At 37.2% G+C, this 18,655-nt stretch overlaps 1 protein-coding gene across 1 annotated transcript in view; it reads left to right on the top strand.

The window, feature by feature from the left end:
* SCOT (Succinyl-CoA:3-ketoacid CoA transferase) overlaps positions 1–18,655 on the top strand; it is a 210,706-nt gene that overhangs the window by 174,003 nt on the left and 18,048 nt on the right. The window contains exon 14 of the mRNA XM_090408800.1: positions 6,022–6,123. Within this exon, the coding sequence (XP_090264926.1) occupies positions 6,022–6,123 (102 nt within the window). The remainder of the gene's footprint in view (positions 1–6,021; positions 6,124–18,655) is intronic.

The raw sequence follows: 18,655 nt of genomic DNA, 5'->3' as shown, positions 1-18,655 counted from the left end.
AGGAGATAAAATGGAAATGATAGAAGACCTGAATGAATTGTTTGAGGTAGCAAAAGAAAAGAGTGAGAGAGTTAGAATGATTAGTCTTTTGCCACGGTATGACAGTGAAATGTTTAAAAGGAGGGCCATAATTGCGAATGAGTTTATGCGTGGGTTATGTATGACGACTGGTGTGGAATTTGTGGACGTGTGGCGTGAGTTCAATGGGCGAAAGGATCTATATAAGATTTGAATGGTTATGGTGTAAGGAGACTTGAGAAAGTGTTGCTGAATGTAGTGGATGTGCAAATTCAGGGAAACTAGATTTATTAATGGGGGGGGGGGTAGTTATACAATCCTTAGGGAGGCAGTTGAATGTATGAATGAATATAATATGCCTGAGCGAATAAGGACAACAAATCAGAGTGGGATAGTTAATATAAGGCATCAAGGTATGGTTGGGGCTAATGGGGGTCTTAAATTCATGTACACTAATGCTAGGAGTATTAGAAACAAGAAGGAAGAGTTTTTGGCCATGTTTGGCACTTCCAGACCACAGGTGATTGGTATTAGTGAATCATGGCTGACTGTAGATGATATAGTGGGATTGAATGTGATGGGTATAGTGTGTTCAGGAATGACAGGGAGAATAAAATAGGGGGAGGAGTATTGTTGATGATAGCTGATGAGCTACAGCCAAGGAGAATAGAAGTTGAATTGCAGGATAGAGAAAAGAGCACATTTGAGGCCACTTGGTGTGAGATTGTGGCTAGCAGAACTAAATATACAATTGGGTGCTGCTATAGACCAGGTGATGGAAAAGCTGGTGGTGACAGTATGCACAAGCAAATAGAAGAAATGAGTGGAAGGAGGGTAATTATTATGGGAGATTTCAACTATGATCACATTGATTGGAGTGAGGAGAGGACACACGGGAGGAAGGAATTGGATTTTATGCAGTTATTAATGGATAACTATCTGCGACAGCATGTAATGGAAAATACTAGGGGTCAGAGAGTGCTTGACCTAGTAATTACATCTGAGGATTTGGCTGTAACAAATATGACCACATTGCCACCAATCGGTGAGAGTGATCATAGGTTCTTAACTTGGGAGGTGGCTAAAGGTGTGGAATTTTCAATTAAGACAGGGTACATGTGGAATTATCGGGCTGGAAAGTATGATAACAAGAAGAAATGGGTGGAAGGAGGGTGATTATTATGGGAGATTTCAACTATGGTCGCATTGATTGGAGTGAGGAGAGGACTCATTGGAGGAAGGAACTGGATTTTATGCGGTTATTAAGGGATAACTATCTGCGACAGCATGTAATGAAAAATACTAGGGGTCAGAGAGTGCTTGACCTAGTAATTACATCTGAGGATTTGGCTGTAACAAATATGACCACATTGCCACCAATCGGTGAGAGTGATCATAGGGTCTTAACTTGGGAGGTGGCTAAAGGTGTAGAATTTTCAATTAAGACAGGGTACATGTGGAATTATCGAGCTGGAAAGTATGACAAGCTTAGGAGTTTGATTGGTTCAGTGCCATGGCATGTACAACTGCAAGGACTAGAAGTTGATAGTGCATGGGAGGTAGTTAAGAAGTGCTTGCATGAAGCAATGGCTGACTGTATACCTAGAGTCCGAATAATAAATCAGGTAGGGGTTAAATGGATGAATAACACCATTAAGCTTGAGTTGCAAAAAAAGAAACAACTATGGAGGGAATTTAAGGAGAAGGGTGACCGGCAGGCACATGAACGGTATAAAGCGCAGGCCAGAAGGGTGACGAGTGTGGTAAGAAAAGCAAAAAAGGATTACGAAAGAACATTGGCCATGCAGGCTAAAGAGAATCCTAAACAGTTTTTTAGATATGTAGCAAGTAAAAGGAAAAATGTACATGGCAGATTGATTTTAAAGAATGCCGATGGTAGGGAGGTAACTGAATCAGTTGAGATAGTTGAGTTACTGAGTGAGCACTTTGCAAAAGTATATCATCCAGGTGGTGACATTGCAGAAACGAATAACCCAGTAGATTATACGGGAATTGTGGTTAATGAAGTGGAGGTGAGTAGTCTATTGCATAACCTCAATGTCAATACATCTGTGGGATTGGATGGTATATCAGCTCGTGTTGTACGAGAAGCAGCTAATGAATTGTAGTACCCTTGACCATTTTGTTTAATTTGAGTCTCGGGTCTGGGTTAGTCCCGAGCGGGTGGAAAGAGGGGAAAATAGTTCCACTGCATAAAGGTGGTTCCAAGACTGCTGTTGTAAATTACCGACCGATTAGCATATCAGGAATCATTGTCAAGGTCTTAGAGAAATTAGTCAAGAAAAGAATACAGGATTGGATAGATGAAAATGGGATATTGTATGTGGGACAACATGGTTTTGTGAAGGGTAGATCATGCCTCAGTAACTTGCTCACGTTCTATAACACAGTGACGGCTGAACTGGATAGGGGTAATGGGTTTACAGTGATACTACTGGACCTTGCCAAGGCCTTGTCTATAACACAGTGACGGCTGAACTGGATAGGGGTAATGGGTTTACAGTGATACTACTGGACCTTGCCAAGGCCTTTGACAGGATACCACATGGAATCCTAATCAGTAAACTGGAGCAGATGGGGATAGATATAGGGTTGGTGAGATGGATATTAGGGTGGTTGAAGGAGAGATACCAGAGAGTGGTTTATGCAGGAGTGGAGTCTAAAAGACGGCTTGTGACTAGTGGTGTGCTGCAGGGCTCTGTTCTTGGACCACTGCTTTTCAATTTGTTCATCAATGATATAGTAAAGGATTTGAGAGGAAGTGTTCACTTGTTTGCTGATGATGCAAAGTTGGGTAGAGCAATTGTGAGTGCACAGGATATCAAAAGGTTACAGGATGATATGGATAGTTTGGAGGACTGGGCTAGGAAAAATGGATGTCAATTTAATGTGGCAAAGTGTAAGATTATGCACTTTGGGGTGAAAAGAATAGCAGCAGTATATCGCATTGGTGGAACCGTACTACAGGAAATTGATGAGGCCAGGGATTTGGGAGTGTTGGTGGATAGGGAATTGAAGTTTAGGGTGCACATTGCAAAAGTGACTAAATCAGCTCATCAAACCACTTGGCTTCTGAAAAATACTTTAACATGCAGAGACAAACAAGTTGTTGTTTCTCTGTATCGAGCCTTGATAAGACCCCATCTGGACTACTGTGCCAGTTATGGGCACCAGGGTTTCTTCGTGATGGGGAGGAAGTGGAGAGGGTCCAGAGACGAGTGACCAAGATGATAACAAGTCTTTGCAGAAATTGGACGATAGGCAAAGGAGGGGTGATATGATTGAGACATTCAAATTACTGAAGGGTTTTTATAAGATTGATCCAGAAGATATTTTTGAAAATATGACTGGTGGTGGGAGGACTAGGGGCCATGCATGGAAGCTGGGCAAGAGCATGGTTGACGAGGGTGTTAGAGCTAGGTTTTTTACTTGGAGAGTGGTGAATGAGTGGAACAAGCTTCCAGGGTCTGTTGTGGGTGCTATGACCGTGAATGAGTTCAAGGCAAGGTATGATAGATTCTGTGTCAATGTCGAATAGTTGTTCTTGACATGATGTTAGGGCCTCCCTCGATGAGTCTGTCAACTCCTTGGAGTTGCCCGGAACAATAATAATAATAATTCTAGGTTCTCCTCCATTGACACTAATTCATTGAGAGAACAGCAATCTCTCCAGATGCCTATGTCCTTCCTCATTCAAATGCAAGCAGCCTCTTGCATACAGGTACTCCAAGTCTTTCTTTTGACACATTCTTGATATCATACATTCATTATTAATGCCCTCCTCCTCAGATCTCTTGCTGCCCGATTCATACTGCCTCTCAAGTCATTCGTGCCCACCATCACAATCATCTCATCCACCCTTTCACCCCCCCCCCCCATTGCCATAGCCACTTTCTATCGTTCTTCCAGGCAAACAGTCCTCAGGCATTCTGTCTTGCACACTGCAGATCATCGAGTCTCTATACCCACTCATTCTCAGCATTCATCATCCCAACTAAGACCATTGCCAAAAACTTCAAGTTAAAACATTTCTATATATATTTAGTTCAAATAAGAATTTTACTTTTATAATCTTAATCAGCATTTTTACTCATTTCATTTATTAAGAAACATTTTGTTCAAAGAAAGCGGTAAAATATTTATTATTAACACTAGACCTCCATGGTGTTAAAAGACTCATCATGGGAATTACATAATATTACACACAAAGCTCATCAAACTGTTTTAAACACATTCAAATATGTCCACATTCACCACACTGTCAGACAGTGCATTTCACTCATTAATCACTATACAAAGAACCTGCTACTTATTCCCTCACTCAAGCTTTCCTTATACAGTTTCCAAGGATAGCCTCTTGTTCTACCCTCTTACCAACTTTAATTCTCTTCCTCTTTTTCACAGGGTTTCTCAAATTGCCTTCTCTCAATCTTTCTTCATTCTTCACATTCCAAAGCAGTTATATTGTAGGACCTATATAGCCCTGGGAAAATGACCATTATAAGTTCAATTCTAGTTGCTAACTGAAAGAACGTTTTCTAAGTTACTTCCTTCTAAGTCTTTTACCAGTTCCAGAGTAATCACTCTGGCTAGGATTGTTTTTCTCCTGGAAAATAAGTTGTTTTTTTTCCTTCCAAAAATCAAGAAAATCAATGAGACTGTTGTAGTTGTCTGCCATATTCTCCACTCTGGATGCCTATTAAAATCATTAATAGCCTTGGACCAGCTATCTGTAATAGTCAAGGGTAGAGCTGAGCTGCCAACCAGCCTTCAAAAGCTAAATGACCTTGTTTACACCCTTTGAGGAATAAAAAATGTTAGTAGATTTATTTATTTTATTCTGCATATTGTGTATCTATTAGAATCAAACATACATTATAAGCAGTTACTGTGATGGAGTCTTGCACCTCACTTTGAAAATAACTTGCCATGTGCCATGAATAGACCATGTTGTTATATCTATGTTTCTATCCACCAGTTTTATATCTCTGCATACACCAGATTGTTAGTGCAGCACATTTTGCAATCGGCACATCCCTCAGGATTAACTCAGGGATGTGCACTGTTATTTGCACTTTTTCCAGTTCCTAATTTCCTTATTTTGACTACTGTACTTCAGATACAGATTGTTCCATAGTTGGCTTAGTTCTGCTCCTGCATTCCTGATTTCTCAGATATGATTCTCTTCCTTCATCCCATAGAAATAAAATATGACAACTATTCTCAATTGCCTTAAAAAAAAAGGATAAATAACGCTTTCAAAATTTGCAAGCATAGTTTATCTCTCTACTTTCAGATTATTCACATTACTTCTAATCAGTTGATTTTTAAGCTGATCTGAGTTCCTTGATCATGCTCCTTGTGCACTCTTTTGATTTATTTTTTTTCCAATGCTGCATACATAAAAAAAGTAAACATACATTATTGTAATACATGAGTGGACCAATTTTTTAGATCTCCAGTAAGCCAGGTTTGATACTACCTCAAGCATCAGAAATAATCTGCCTCTAAAGACTGATAAAAAAATTCATACCACAGCAGGTTTTGCATCATTGGTCTACTGGTGGAAATATGACAACTCTATCCATTCAGCCACCTAATCCTGCAACCATTGGAGAAATTATTACCCTTTCAACACGTGACACTTAATAACTCCAATTAATAATCGAAATTAAAATCTTCCATTATAATTACTTAGTGTGCATCAATCTATTCTAATTTCTTCCATCTTATGATCCTCATCTCCTTCTTTGCAACATATTGCGTTATGTGCTCTCACTTGCAATCAGATAACTTCAAAAATCAGCATTATCAAATTTTGCTTCCTGTTGCTTTCCAACAGTCCCTTAAGATAATTCAGAAATTTTTCAATAGTCAAGGCTACAGGTATGTGATTTTTCATGCTATCTGACCACTTATTAAATTTTAACTTTTACAAAGTGTTGTTATCTCTCATAATTTTTCATTAAAATTTTATTAAAGGGTGTGTTTGAAGTGGACAAGGAAAAAGGATTATGCCTTGTAGAAATTGCTGAGGGGGTGGAATTACAAGATATTGCAGACAGTACTGCATGCAATTTTGAGGTAGGTTTCCACACATATAATTTAGTGCACATAGTAGTTTAAGGGAATTGATTTAATTTTAGATATTATCATCAAAGCCATAAAACAAGAATTTATTATGAAGTAGAAAATTTCTGCTTTGATGATCACATTATCTTCTTTTATTTAATCCTTACCTTGTAAGTAGTTATTATAATTACTATTATTGTTATTACATGAGCACCTCCACGGCATCCTAATATTCATTGTGGGAGACCCAAATTATCACCACAATATCCATTGTACCTTTTATTGAAACCATTAACAGACAAAGCACTTAAAACTAACTCAATCAATCCATTCCATTCATTTGCCACTCTCCAAGAGAAAAATCTAGTCCTCGTGTTCTTGCTAATCACACTCTTACCCAACTTCCAGGAATGACCTGTTCTGCTCCCTCTAACCAAGTGCTAAAACATTTCCCCTGCATCAACTACTGCCTTATCCCAAAAATAGTCATTGTAGTCGTATCAAGGCTTTATAAAGAGGAATGATAACTCCCTTGTTACTGTGTTCTGCAATAACCAAGTAATCCTGTGAGTGACCCTGGCAACTTTAACAATATGCTATTTCAACTTCAACTCTCTATCTACTTCTACTACCACCAAATTGCTGGCTTCATCAATTACCTAGAGTCCCAAGGGATACAAAGATTACAAGCTGGAGCTCGTAATCTTTTTCTTGACTTCGCGTGTTAGGCAATTGTATGCCTGTAATGTTTTCAAAGGTTCAAAAAACCTTCTGGGTCTTTCTCTTGATTGATGTCCCTTTGGTTTATATTTCCAGGCAATATTTGGCCATCTTTCCTCATTCATTCTATCTACGTTGTTTTTCCAGTTCTTTCTATAGTTTGTGATGTCTTCTGTTATGTTAATTATGGATAATTGTTTCCTTATTTCTTATCTTGTTTATTCTTTTATAGCCTGTTAGCGGTCTTAGGAACTTCATTTCTTCAGCTTCCACTTGTCTTTTATCTCGTTCTCCCCAAGTCTGTGTTTCACTGCCATATTTCAGAATTGGTTTGGCTATTATTTTATATAGTTTTATTTGGGTTGTTCTAGATATCTGTTTATTTGAAATGTCTGTTCAAAGTTCCAATGACTGCTAGGAATTTTTGCTTTTTATATGCAATTTCTCCAATCAGGCTGATGTAATTTCCTAGATATTTAAATTTGTTCACTTGTCCTATTACTTTGTTGTAGATGACTAGCTTGCATCTTTTATCTTTACTTTGAAATGCTATTGATTTCATTTTATTTCTTGAGATTTTCATGTCATACTCTTATATTGTTTTGTTAAATACGTGTAGATTTTTCTGTAATTGGTCTTCATTTTCAGCAAAAATAACTTGATAGTCAGCATATAAAAGGCTGGTTAATTCTTTTCTTATTTTAATTCCTATGATTTCGTTTTTCCTCCACTCACTTGAAATTTTTTCCATATATATATATATATATATATATTGAAGAGTTTTGGTAATAATCCACTGCCTTGAGTGAGACCTCTATTGGTTTTAATTTTTTCAGTTGTTTCATTATTAATTTATTATAGCTTTCTTCCATTATTCTTTTACTTTTAATGATATTCAGTTGTTTGCTAATTATGCAAAGTTGGGTACGATAATAGTTCATTGTAATCTTTGTATGCCAAAATGCCTAATTTTATACTTTTTCCACATTAAATTGACATCCATTACGTTTTGCTTGTACTATCAGCCTATTTAAATCATCCTGCAAAACTCTCTACATCACCATCATTAACTATTATCATACCCAACTTTGCATACGGGTGCTTAAGGCTCAAAGCTGTATAACTGAGAGGAGACCTCCACAGGCATGCAGAGAACCAACCAGGGCTTCTGACCTAATGTCCAATCCTCACCTTCTCGTGGTGCACCCTGTTGGATATCTCCCTGGATACTGAACAAACGAAGATGGGCTGGCAATTTGGGATTTAGCCGACCAAATTGTATTCTTATTGACTTAAACCAATATACAAAATGATGGTACAACATGACAAAATTTCATGCCGGCTGGGATGTCGCCCAATTAAACAAGGCCCCCATTGTTTTTGCCAGGGAACCAGAGCAAACAGGGAAAAGTCAGCTACTGGAACACCCTCAACTCAACATCACCAGAGTTAAAGATCAGTACTATCAACATAAGAAGTCTGAATGCCAAAGAAATGGAGCTAGCTGAGGAATTAGGTAAGAACCAGATCGACATAATAGGGGTGACTGAAACAAAAAAAGACAAAAACTGGTGAGATCTTTTCGAGCAATAAATACAAAATGTTATATTCAGGCAATGACAATCAAGGAAAAGAAGGAGTAGCCATAGTATTCAACACTAAATACGAGGCTAATCTTCTTGAATAGCAGGCAGTCTCAAGTAGAGTGATGTGGGCAAATATGAGAATGGGGAACTGGACAATGAGACTTATTTGTGCGTATAGTCCCACAGAAGGTTCTACTAAGGTAGAATTGAGGAATCTTTTGAGGCTCTAGAGAAAGCTACTGACACAATAATCAGGGAAAAGTTGGTCCTTGTTAGGATCTAAATAGCAGAGTAGAAAGTGATTGTCGGACATACAAAAATGTTTTGGGAAAATTTGGAGAAAAGAGCAAAGCTAATAATAATGGCAAATACCTGTTGGATTTCTTCTCAGGACATGGACTGGTTATTACCAACACCATGTTCCAACATAAAAATGTGCACAAATTCACATGGAGAGAAGAGGCAAGGAATAAGAAAAGTCTCATTGACTGTTATTGTCGATAGTGATGTTTTCTCCCTGGTGCAGGATGCTAGAGTCTACAGAGGATTTGAAATTGGAAGTGATGACCATTTAGTTTTGAGCAGGATAAAATTGAATTTCATATTGAAAAGAAGGAACATGTAAGAAAGTTTTAAAGCGAATAAAAGTTGAGCAGTTCTCAGATGTGAAGTGTAGACTGAAATACACAAAGATTATTGAAAAAAAAATGAAAGAGTTTGAGAACAAGAACCATCCTTGGAGATTCGGTGGCAAACCTTGAAGAAAACCATGATTGATTCAGCCAGAGAGGCATGTGGTGAGATTGTCTGCATAGAAAAAGGATAGAAAAATCAGAACTCCATGGTGGACACAGGAAATTAAAGAGGCAGTGAAGGAAAATAAGAAAGCATATCAAAAGTTCCTGGCAAATAAATCACCTTGTGCTCTTAAGAGAATACAGAGACAAATGTAAGAAAGCTAAATACTGTGTAAAACTAGCTAAACAAAAGTCATGGGAGGACTTTGGCAAGAACATAGAAAATAAATATCAAGAGGGTGGTAAGATATTTTGGAGGTTGTTGAAGAAGCTTGGAAATGGCAGAAAGAGTGCTGTAAAAGGAGTTAGAGATGATATGAAAACGGGAGCAAAAGATATCCTTGAAGTATGGAGTAATTACTTCAAAAATTTGCTAAATGAAACAAGCAGTGATAGCACAGTGGTAAAAAAGACTCAACAGGCATACAGTCAGGAATACATATCCATACTCAAAGTAGAAAAGCCATCAAAGGCTTGAAATGTGAAAAGGCAGCAGGAGTAGATGATATTCAACCAGAAATGCTGAAGTATGGTGGTATAAAAGTCTTACAGTGGCTGAACTGCATAGTTCAGAATGCCTGGACAGAGGGACGAATTCCCGATGATTGGAGTAGAGCTCTCATAGTGACCATATATAAAAAGGGAAATAAAACTGAATTTGAGAATTACAAAGGTATTTCCCTACTTGAGTGTTCTGGGCAAGATTTATTCCAGTATACTTGAGAAACGGTTGAGAAGAATTGTGGAAGAAAAGCTTGGTTAAGACCAAGCTGGATTCAGCCCAAATAGAGGCTGTTAGGATCAGATCTTCACTTTACGACAATTAGTTGAGGAAGCATGGGAATTTAACAAAGAACTGTATTGAAATTTTGTAAATCTGGAAAAGGCATATGACAAGGTGCCAAGAGAGAAGCTATTCAATACACTACAGTTATATGGTGTCAGTGGGGCATTATATCAAGCAATACTTAGTCATTATTTGAGTTGCAAGTCAGCAATTAGAATTGAAGGAAGTACAGAAAGATGTTTAATGTTAAATCTGTTGTGAGACAAGGATGTACATTATCCCCTCTGTTATTCATTATCTATATGGATCACATTATGAAGGAAAGTGTTATTAAACATGTTATCAGAATTGGAGATGTTAATGTCACAAGTATAACAGCAGACGATGTTATACTTCTAAATAAATCCGCTACAAGTTTGCAAGATTCCCTGACTAAATTGAATAATTGTTGTAATAGATATGGTATGAAGGTCAGCAATAAAAAAAGACAAAGACAATAAAATAGGTAGAGTCATTGAAAATGTCAACTGTGTTTTGAATGGGGAACCTGTGGAACAAGTAAAACATTTCAGCTACTTAGGCACGATTTTTAGTGAAGATGGTACTCTAAATATGGAAATAGACAACAGAATCCACAAAGCTAGTACGGTAGGAAGTCAATAAATTCATATGGAATAAGAGAGAAATCATAACACTAAATTAGCTGTATACAAGACAGTGTTCAAACCAGTTTTCACTTATGGATCTGAGAGCTGGGTCAGAAGTAAAACACTTGACCAAAAACTAGAGACTGCAGATAGGAGAGTCCTGAGAAAGATTAGAGGCGTGAACAGATGGCATCAATGGAAATATCATATTAAAAATGAGGATATTAGGAAAGAACTTGACATTGTCAGCATCAAGGAATGTGTTAGCAGAGCTAATCTCAGCTGGTATGGTCACTTGAACAGAATTGGCAAGGAAAGATTAGCAAAACAAGTGTTCTCTGCCAGGTTGGCAGGAAAACCACCCAGAGGAAGACCAAGATATAGGTGGATTGATATGGTACAAAGTGCCTAAGATGATAGAAATATAAGATCTAATAATGTTGGAGTCTTGATAAGTAAGAGACTGATTTGGAAGAAAATTGTAGATGGGAAGTTAGTAATGATGTAAATTTTTCATGTAGTACTATCATATCCTGTACACACATTGAGCGTACATGTCAGGAATTTGATGGTGATGATGACTTTGCGTAATCAACAAACAACTGAATATCATCATCGAATTCCTGACATCTATCCTGAAGGGGATTTACAGGATATTATGATAATACTACATCAAAAACTTACATCATTACTAACTTTCATCATCAATTTTCCTCCAAATCTATCTGTTAAGATTATGTTTAAGTAACCATATCAGCATTACCAGATCTTATATTTCTATCTTCTAAGGCATTTTTTACTGCATCAATCCACCTATTTCTTGGTATTCCTCTAGATCTGTTTCCTGCAAACCTGACAGAGATAACACTTGTTTTGCTAATCTTTCCTCTCCCATTCTATTTAAGTGACCATATCACCTGAGATTAGCTCTGCAAATACATTCCTGAATGCTAAAAATGTCAAGTTCTTTCCTAATATCCTCATTTTTAACATGATATTGCCATTGGTGGCATCTGATCATGCCCCTAATCTTTCTCAGGACTGTCATATCTGTGTCTCCAGTCTTTGGTCAAATGTTTATTTCTAACCAGCTCTCAGATCCATAAGTTAAAATTGGTTTAAACTCTGTCTTCTATACAGCTAATTTAGTATTTTGACTAATTTCTCTGTTACTCCATATAAATTTATTCAGGTGACTTCCTACCATACCAGCTTTGTTGATTCTGTTGTCTATTTCCGTATTTAATTTACCACCTTCACTAAAACTTGTGCCTAAGTTGCTGAAATGTTTTACTTGTTCTATAGGTTCTCCATTCACAATGCAGTTGACGTTTTCAGAGTTTCTGGCTATTTTCATCATCTTTGTCTTGTTATTGTTCATTTTCATACAAATTATTTACAATAGTTATTCAATTTAATCAGGAAATCTTGTAGAGTTGTACTGGATTTATTTAAAAGTATAACATCATCTGCATAAAGTAAAGAGCTGAAATGAACATCTCCAATTTTGATATCAGGTTTAATATCACTTCCCCTTGTAATGTGATCGATATAAATGATGAATAACAGAGGGGATAATGCACATCCTTGTCTGACATCAGATTTAACATCAAATTATCTTCCTGTACTTCCTTCAATTCTAACTGCTGACTTACAATTCAAATAAAGACTAAGTATTACTTGATATAATGTCCCATTGACACCATATAACTGTAGCGTATTGAATAGCTTTTCTCTTGGCACCTTGTCATATGCCTTTTACAGATCGACAAAACTTAAATACAGATCTTTGTTATATTTCCATGACTTTTCAACTATTTGTTGTAAAGTGAAAGCCTCTGTTTGGCCTGAATCCTGCTTGTTCTTCGTCAAGCTTCCTTCCACAATCCTTTCAACAATTTCTCAAGTATACTTGCATAAATCTTACCAGGAACACTCAGTAGATAAAAACCTCTGTAATTCTCACATTCAGTTTTATTTCCCTCTTTATATATGGGTAATATAAGAGCTCAAGTCCAATCATCTGGAATTCTTTCCTCTGTCCAGGCCTTCTGAACTATGTAGTGCAGCCACTGTAAGACTTTTATACCTCCGTACTTGAGCATTTCTGGTTGAATATTTTCTGCTACTGCATTTCTGCATTTCAGTTTTTAATTAGTGTTTTGTACTTCAAGTATGGATATGTATTCCTGATTGCATGCCTGATTAATATTTTTTTTACCACTGTGCTGCCACTGCTTGTTTCATTTAGCAATTTTTCAAAGTAATTACTCCATAAATCAAGGATATCTTTTTCTCCATTTTTCATGTCATCTTTATCATCTCTAATTCCTTTTACAGCACTCTTTCCTCTGTTTCTGAGCTTTTTCAACAGCCACCAGAATATCTTCCCACCTTCTTGATATTTATTTTCTATGTTCTTACCAAAGTCTTCTTTGGTAAGAACATAGAAATGAATTTCATAATAATAAATATTTCAAAATAATAAAAGTCATGTTCTTACCAAAGTCTTCTTTGGTAAGAACATGACTTTTGTTTAGCTAATTTTACACAGTGTTTAGCTTTCTTGAATTTGTCTCTGTATTCTTTAAGAGCACAAGCTCACTTATTTGCCAGGAACTTTCAATATGCTTTCTTTTTTTCCTTCACTGCCTCTTTAATTTCTTGTGTCCACCATGGAGTTCTAATTTTTCTATCCTTTCAGACAACATCACCACATGCTTCTCTGGCTGAATCAGTCAATATTTTCTTCATAGTTTGCAACTGAATCTCCAAGGTTTGGTTCCTGTTCTCAAACTCTTTCATATTTTAGTCTATAGTTCATATCTGAGAGATGTTCAACTTTTAAAACTTTCTTACATGTTCCTTCTTTTCAATATGAAATTCAATTTTATCCTGCTCAAAACTAAATGGTGATCACTTCCAATTTCAAATCCTCTGTACACTCTAGCATCCTGCACCAGTGAGAAACATCACTATCAACAATAACATAGTCAATGAGATGTCTTATATTTGCCTCTTCTCTCCATGTGAATTTGTGCACATTTTTATGTTGGAATATTGTATTAGTAATATTCAGTCCACATCCTGAGCAGAAATCCAACAGGTATTTTCCATTATTATTAGCTTTATTCTTTTCTCCACATTTTTCCAATATATTTCCGTATGTCTGACTAAATATCTCCCCTTCAAATTATTTCCTGTGTCATTTATGTATAGATTAAACAACAGTGGTCCAAGCACAGAGCACTGCAGGATACGTCTCCTGCCTTCTTCTGGATTCTACTTCCCCATATATTCTTTTTAGTATCACTCCATCAGTCACCCTTTTATCCATATCACCAGTTTCATATCCATCCCTATTTGGTGCAGTTTGCATAATAGAGTTCCATGTGGTATTCTGTCGAATGGCTTTGCAAAATCCAGCGGTATCACGATGTAGCCATTCTCAACTCAGCTGTCACCCTTTTATAAAAAGTTAATTAGTTTACTAAGGCATGACCTATCCTTCCCAAAGCAGTGGTGCTCCTCATAAGGGTATATATCATCCAAGTGAAGATATTATGACAGAGGTGATAGAGATTGATGCGAGAACATATTCTTATCCATCCATTCCTGAATTCTCTTTTTGACCAACTTTTCCAGTACTTTTACTACCACTTCTGAGCTACTGATTGATCTATAATTTCCTACCATAGACAGATCTTCCTCCTTTATGTGAAGGAATTATTTTGCCCTCCTTTCACTCTCTTTGACTTTGCCAGAGCTGAGACTTAAATTGAACAGCCTATTCACAGGGCATTGCCAGTTCCCTTGCACATTCTCTTAAAATATGAGACTCATTCAGATTCATATTGTGGATATTGCAGAATCATTCAGATTCTGCAATATCTTATGTATCTGCAATTCAACAACCTCTGTTCTCACATCAATCCCTGTCACCTCTGTCATAACAATATTTTCACTTGGATAATATATACCCTTGCAAAATGATCACTTAGTAACTCAACAATTTCATCTCCATCTGCACTCATTATTATCCTTCCATAGGTATCCTTCATCCTACTTCCCACATAATGAAAAAACTCTTTGGCATTTTCTTTTACCTGTTTGAGTAACTTCTTTGCATAATCTGATTTTGCCTTCCTCATCATGCTGGTCATCTTTTTGGCCTGATCCTATGTTCATGAATTAGCTGGTCACCTTTCTCTTTATATACCTTCCACAACAATTTATTTTTTTGCAGCTTATTCTTAATGATATACTACTCATCCATTTAACTCCTACTTGAATTACCCTCCTGACCATGGGGATACAGTGTAATATTGCTTCTTCCAGATATCCTTTGGCTATCCCTCAGTCACTGTGAACATCCTTCCCTTGAAGATCTTTATGCCATGGAACTGCTTCAAGCTGCCTCCTGAGTGTATCATAATTACCCACCTTATAGCTACATACATATATATCCTTTCTTAACTGGGATTTCTACATGTTTTGCCGCCTCCAAAGTCAATAACACATGATCACTTTTCCAAATTGGAGGCAATGTATCCACCTTAGATAATGACAGATCTTCTGATCCTGTAACAAGATCCAACACTGTCATACTTTGAGTCTTCCTCTGTCACATTCTGCTTAAAGTAATTATTTCTCAGTCATCATCATCATCATCATCATCAAATTCCTGCCATGTACCCTCAAGGGGTGTACAGGATATGACAGTACTACATGAAAAATTACATCATTACTAACTTCCTATCTACAATTTTCCTCCAAATCAGTCTGTTACTTGTCAAGACTCCAACATTATCAGATCTTATATTTCTATCGTCTAAGGCACTTTGTACCGTATCAATCCATCTATATCTTGGTCTTCCTCTGGGTCGTTTTCCTGCCAACCTGGCAGAGAACACTTGTTTTGCTAATCTTTCCTCTCCCATTCTATTTAAGTGACCATACCATCTGAGATTAGCTCTGCTAACGCATTCCTGGATGCTGACAATGTCAAGTTCTTTCCTAATATCCTCATTTTTAATATGATATTGCCATTGATGCCATCTGTTCACGCCTCTAATCTTTCTCAGGACTCTCATATCTGCGGTCTCTAGTCTTTGGTCAAGTGTTTTACTTCTGACCCAGCTCTCAGATCCATAAGTTAAAATTGGTTTGAACACAGTCTTGTATACAGCTAATTTAGTGTTCCGACTAATTTCTTTCTTATTCCATATGAATTTATTCAGTTGACTTCCCACCATACCAGCTTTGCTGATTCTGTTGTCTATTTCTATATTTAGTTTACCATCTTCAGCAAAAATTGTGCCTAAGTAGCTGAAATGTTTTACTTGTTCCACAGGTTCTCCATTCACAACACAGTTGACATTTTCAATGATTCTGCCTATTTTCATTGTCTTTGTCTTTTTATTGCTGACCTTCATACCATATCTATTACAACAGCTATTCAATTTAGTCAGAGAATCTTGCAGACTTGTAGCGGATTTATTTAGAAGTATAACATCATCCGCATAAAGCAAAGAGCTGACATTAACATCTCCAATTTTGAAATCAGGTTTAATACCACATTCCTTCATAATGTGATCCATATAGATAATGAATAACAGAGGGGATAATGTACATCCTTGTCTCACACCAGATTTAACATTAAACCATCTTCCTGTACTTCCTTCAATTCTAACTGCTGACTCACAACTCAAATAAAGACTAAGTATTGTTTGATATAATGCCCCATTGACACCATATAACTGCAGCGTATTGAATAGCTTCTCTCTTGGCACCTTGTCATATGCCTTTTCCAAATCGACAAAACTTAAATACAGATCTTTGTTATATTCCCATGCTTTCTCGACTATTTGTCGTAAAGTGAAGATCTGATCCTGACAGCCTCTATTTGGCCTGAATCCAGCTTGTTCTTCACCAAGCTTTTCTTCCACAATTCTTCTCAACCGTTTCTCAAGTATACTTGCATAGATCTTGCCAGGAACACTCAGTAGGGAAATACCTCTGTAATTCTCACATTCAGTTTTATTTCCCTTTTTATATATGGGTACTATGAGAGCTCTACTCCAATCATCGGGAATTCGTCCCTCTGTCCAGGCTTTCTGAACTATGCAGTGCAGCCACTGTAAGACTCTTATACCACCATACTTCAGCATTTCTGGTCGAATATCATCTACTCCTGCTGCCTTTCCACATTTCAAGCCTTTGATGGCTTTTTCTACTTCAAGTATGGATATGTATTCCTGACTGCATGCCTGGTCAGTGTTTTTTATCACTGTGCTGTCATCACTGCTTGTTTCATTTAGCAGTTTTTCAAAGTAATTACTCCATACTTCAAGGATATCTTTTTCTCCTGTTTTCATTTCACCTTTATCATCTCTAATTCCTTTTACAGCACTCTTTCCTCCATTCCTAAGCTTCTTCAACAACCTCCAGAATATTTTGCCACCTTCTTGATATTTATTTTCTATATTCTTGCCAAAGTCCTCCCATGACTTTTGTTTAGCTAGTTTTACACACTGTTTAGCTTTCTTACATTTGTCTCTGTATTCTGTAAGAGTAAAAGCTGACTTATTTGCCAGGAACTTTTGATATGCTTTCTTCTTTTCCTTCACTGCCTCTTTAACTTCCTGTGTCCACCAGGGAGTTCTGATATTTTTATCCTTGCACACAACTTCACCACATGCCTCTCTGGCAGAATCAATCAATGTTTCCTTCAGAGTTTGCCACTGAATCTCCAAGGTTTGATTCCTGTTCTCAAACTCTTTCATTTTCTTTTCAATAATATTTCTGTATTTTAGTCTACAGTTCACATCTGAGAGCTGCTCAACTTTTATTCGCTTTAAAACTTTCGTACAAGTTATTCTTTTCAATATGAAATTCAATTTTATTCTGCTCAAGACTAAATAGTGATCACTTCCAATTTCAAATCCTCTGTACACTCTGGTGTCCTGCACCAGGGAGAAAACATCACTATCAACAATAACATAGTCAATGAGACTTTTCTTATTCCTAGCCTCTTCTCTCCATGTGAATTTGTGCACATTTTTATGTTGGAACATGGTGTTAGTAATAACCAGTCCATGTCCTGAGCAGAAATCCAACAGATATTTGCCATTATTATTAGCTTTGCTCTTTTCTCCAAATTTTCCCAAAATATTTTTGTATGTCTCACAATCATTTCCTACTCTACTATTTAGATCCCCAACAAGGACCAACTTTTCCTTTTTCATTGTGTCAGTTGCTTTTTCTAAAGCCTCAAAAAATTCCTCCACTTCTACCTTAGTAGAACCTTCTGTGGGACCATAGGCACAAATAAGTCTCATTGTCCAGTTCCCCATTCTCATATTTGCCCACATTACTCTACTTGAGACTGACTGCCATTCAAGAAGATTAGCCTCGTATTTTGTGTTGAATACTATGGCTACTCCTTCTTTTCCTTGATTGTCATTGCCTGAATATAACATTTTGTATTTATTGCTCAGAAAGATCTCACCAGTTTTGATCTTTTTTGTTTCAGTCACCCCTATTATGTCGATCTGGTACTTATCTAATTCCTCAGCTAGCTCCATTTCTTTGCCATTCAGGCTTCTTACGTTGATAGTACCGATCTTTAACTCTGGTGATGTTGAGTTGGGGTTTGTTTTCAGATTTGTTCCAGTAGCTGACTTTTCGCTGTTCGCCCTGGTTCCCTGGTGAAAACAGCGGGGGCCTTGTTTAACCGGGCGACGCCCCAGCCGGCATGAAATTTTGTCATGTTGTACCATCATTTTTTATTTTGGTTTAACCAATAAGAATACAATTTGGTCGGCTAAATCCCAAATTGCCAGCCCATCCTCGTTCGTTCAGTATCAAAGTAGATACCCAACAGGGTGCACCACGAGAAGGTGAGGATTGGACATTAGGTCAGAAGCCCTGGTCGGTTCTCCGCATTCCTTTAAAGGCTATGTGGAGGTCTCCTCTCAGTTATACAGCTTTGACCCTTAAGCACCC

Source organism: Typopeltis vanoorti, chromosome 19 (assembly GCF_054136105.1).
Source record: "Typopeltis vanoorti isolate ZY-2024b chromosome 19, IOZ_Tvanoo_1.0, whole genome shotgun sequence".
In the NCBI taxonomy this organism is placed as follows: Eukaryota; Metazoa; Arthropoda; class Arachnida; order Uropygi; family Thelyphonidae; genus Typopeltis; species Typopeltis vanoorti.
Note: the sequence above shows the minus strand (reverse complement) of the source record. Positions and strands in the feature narration are given on the sequence as shown.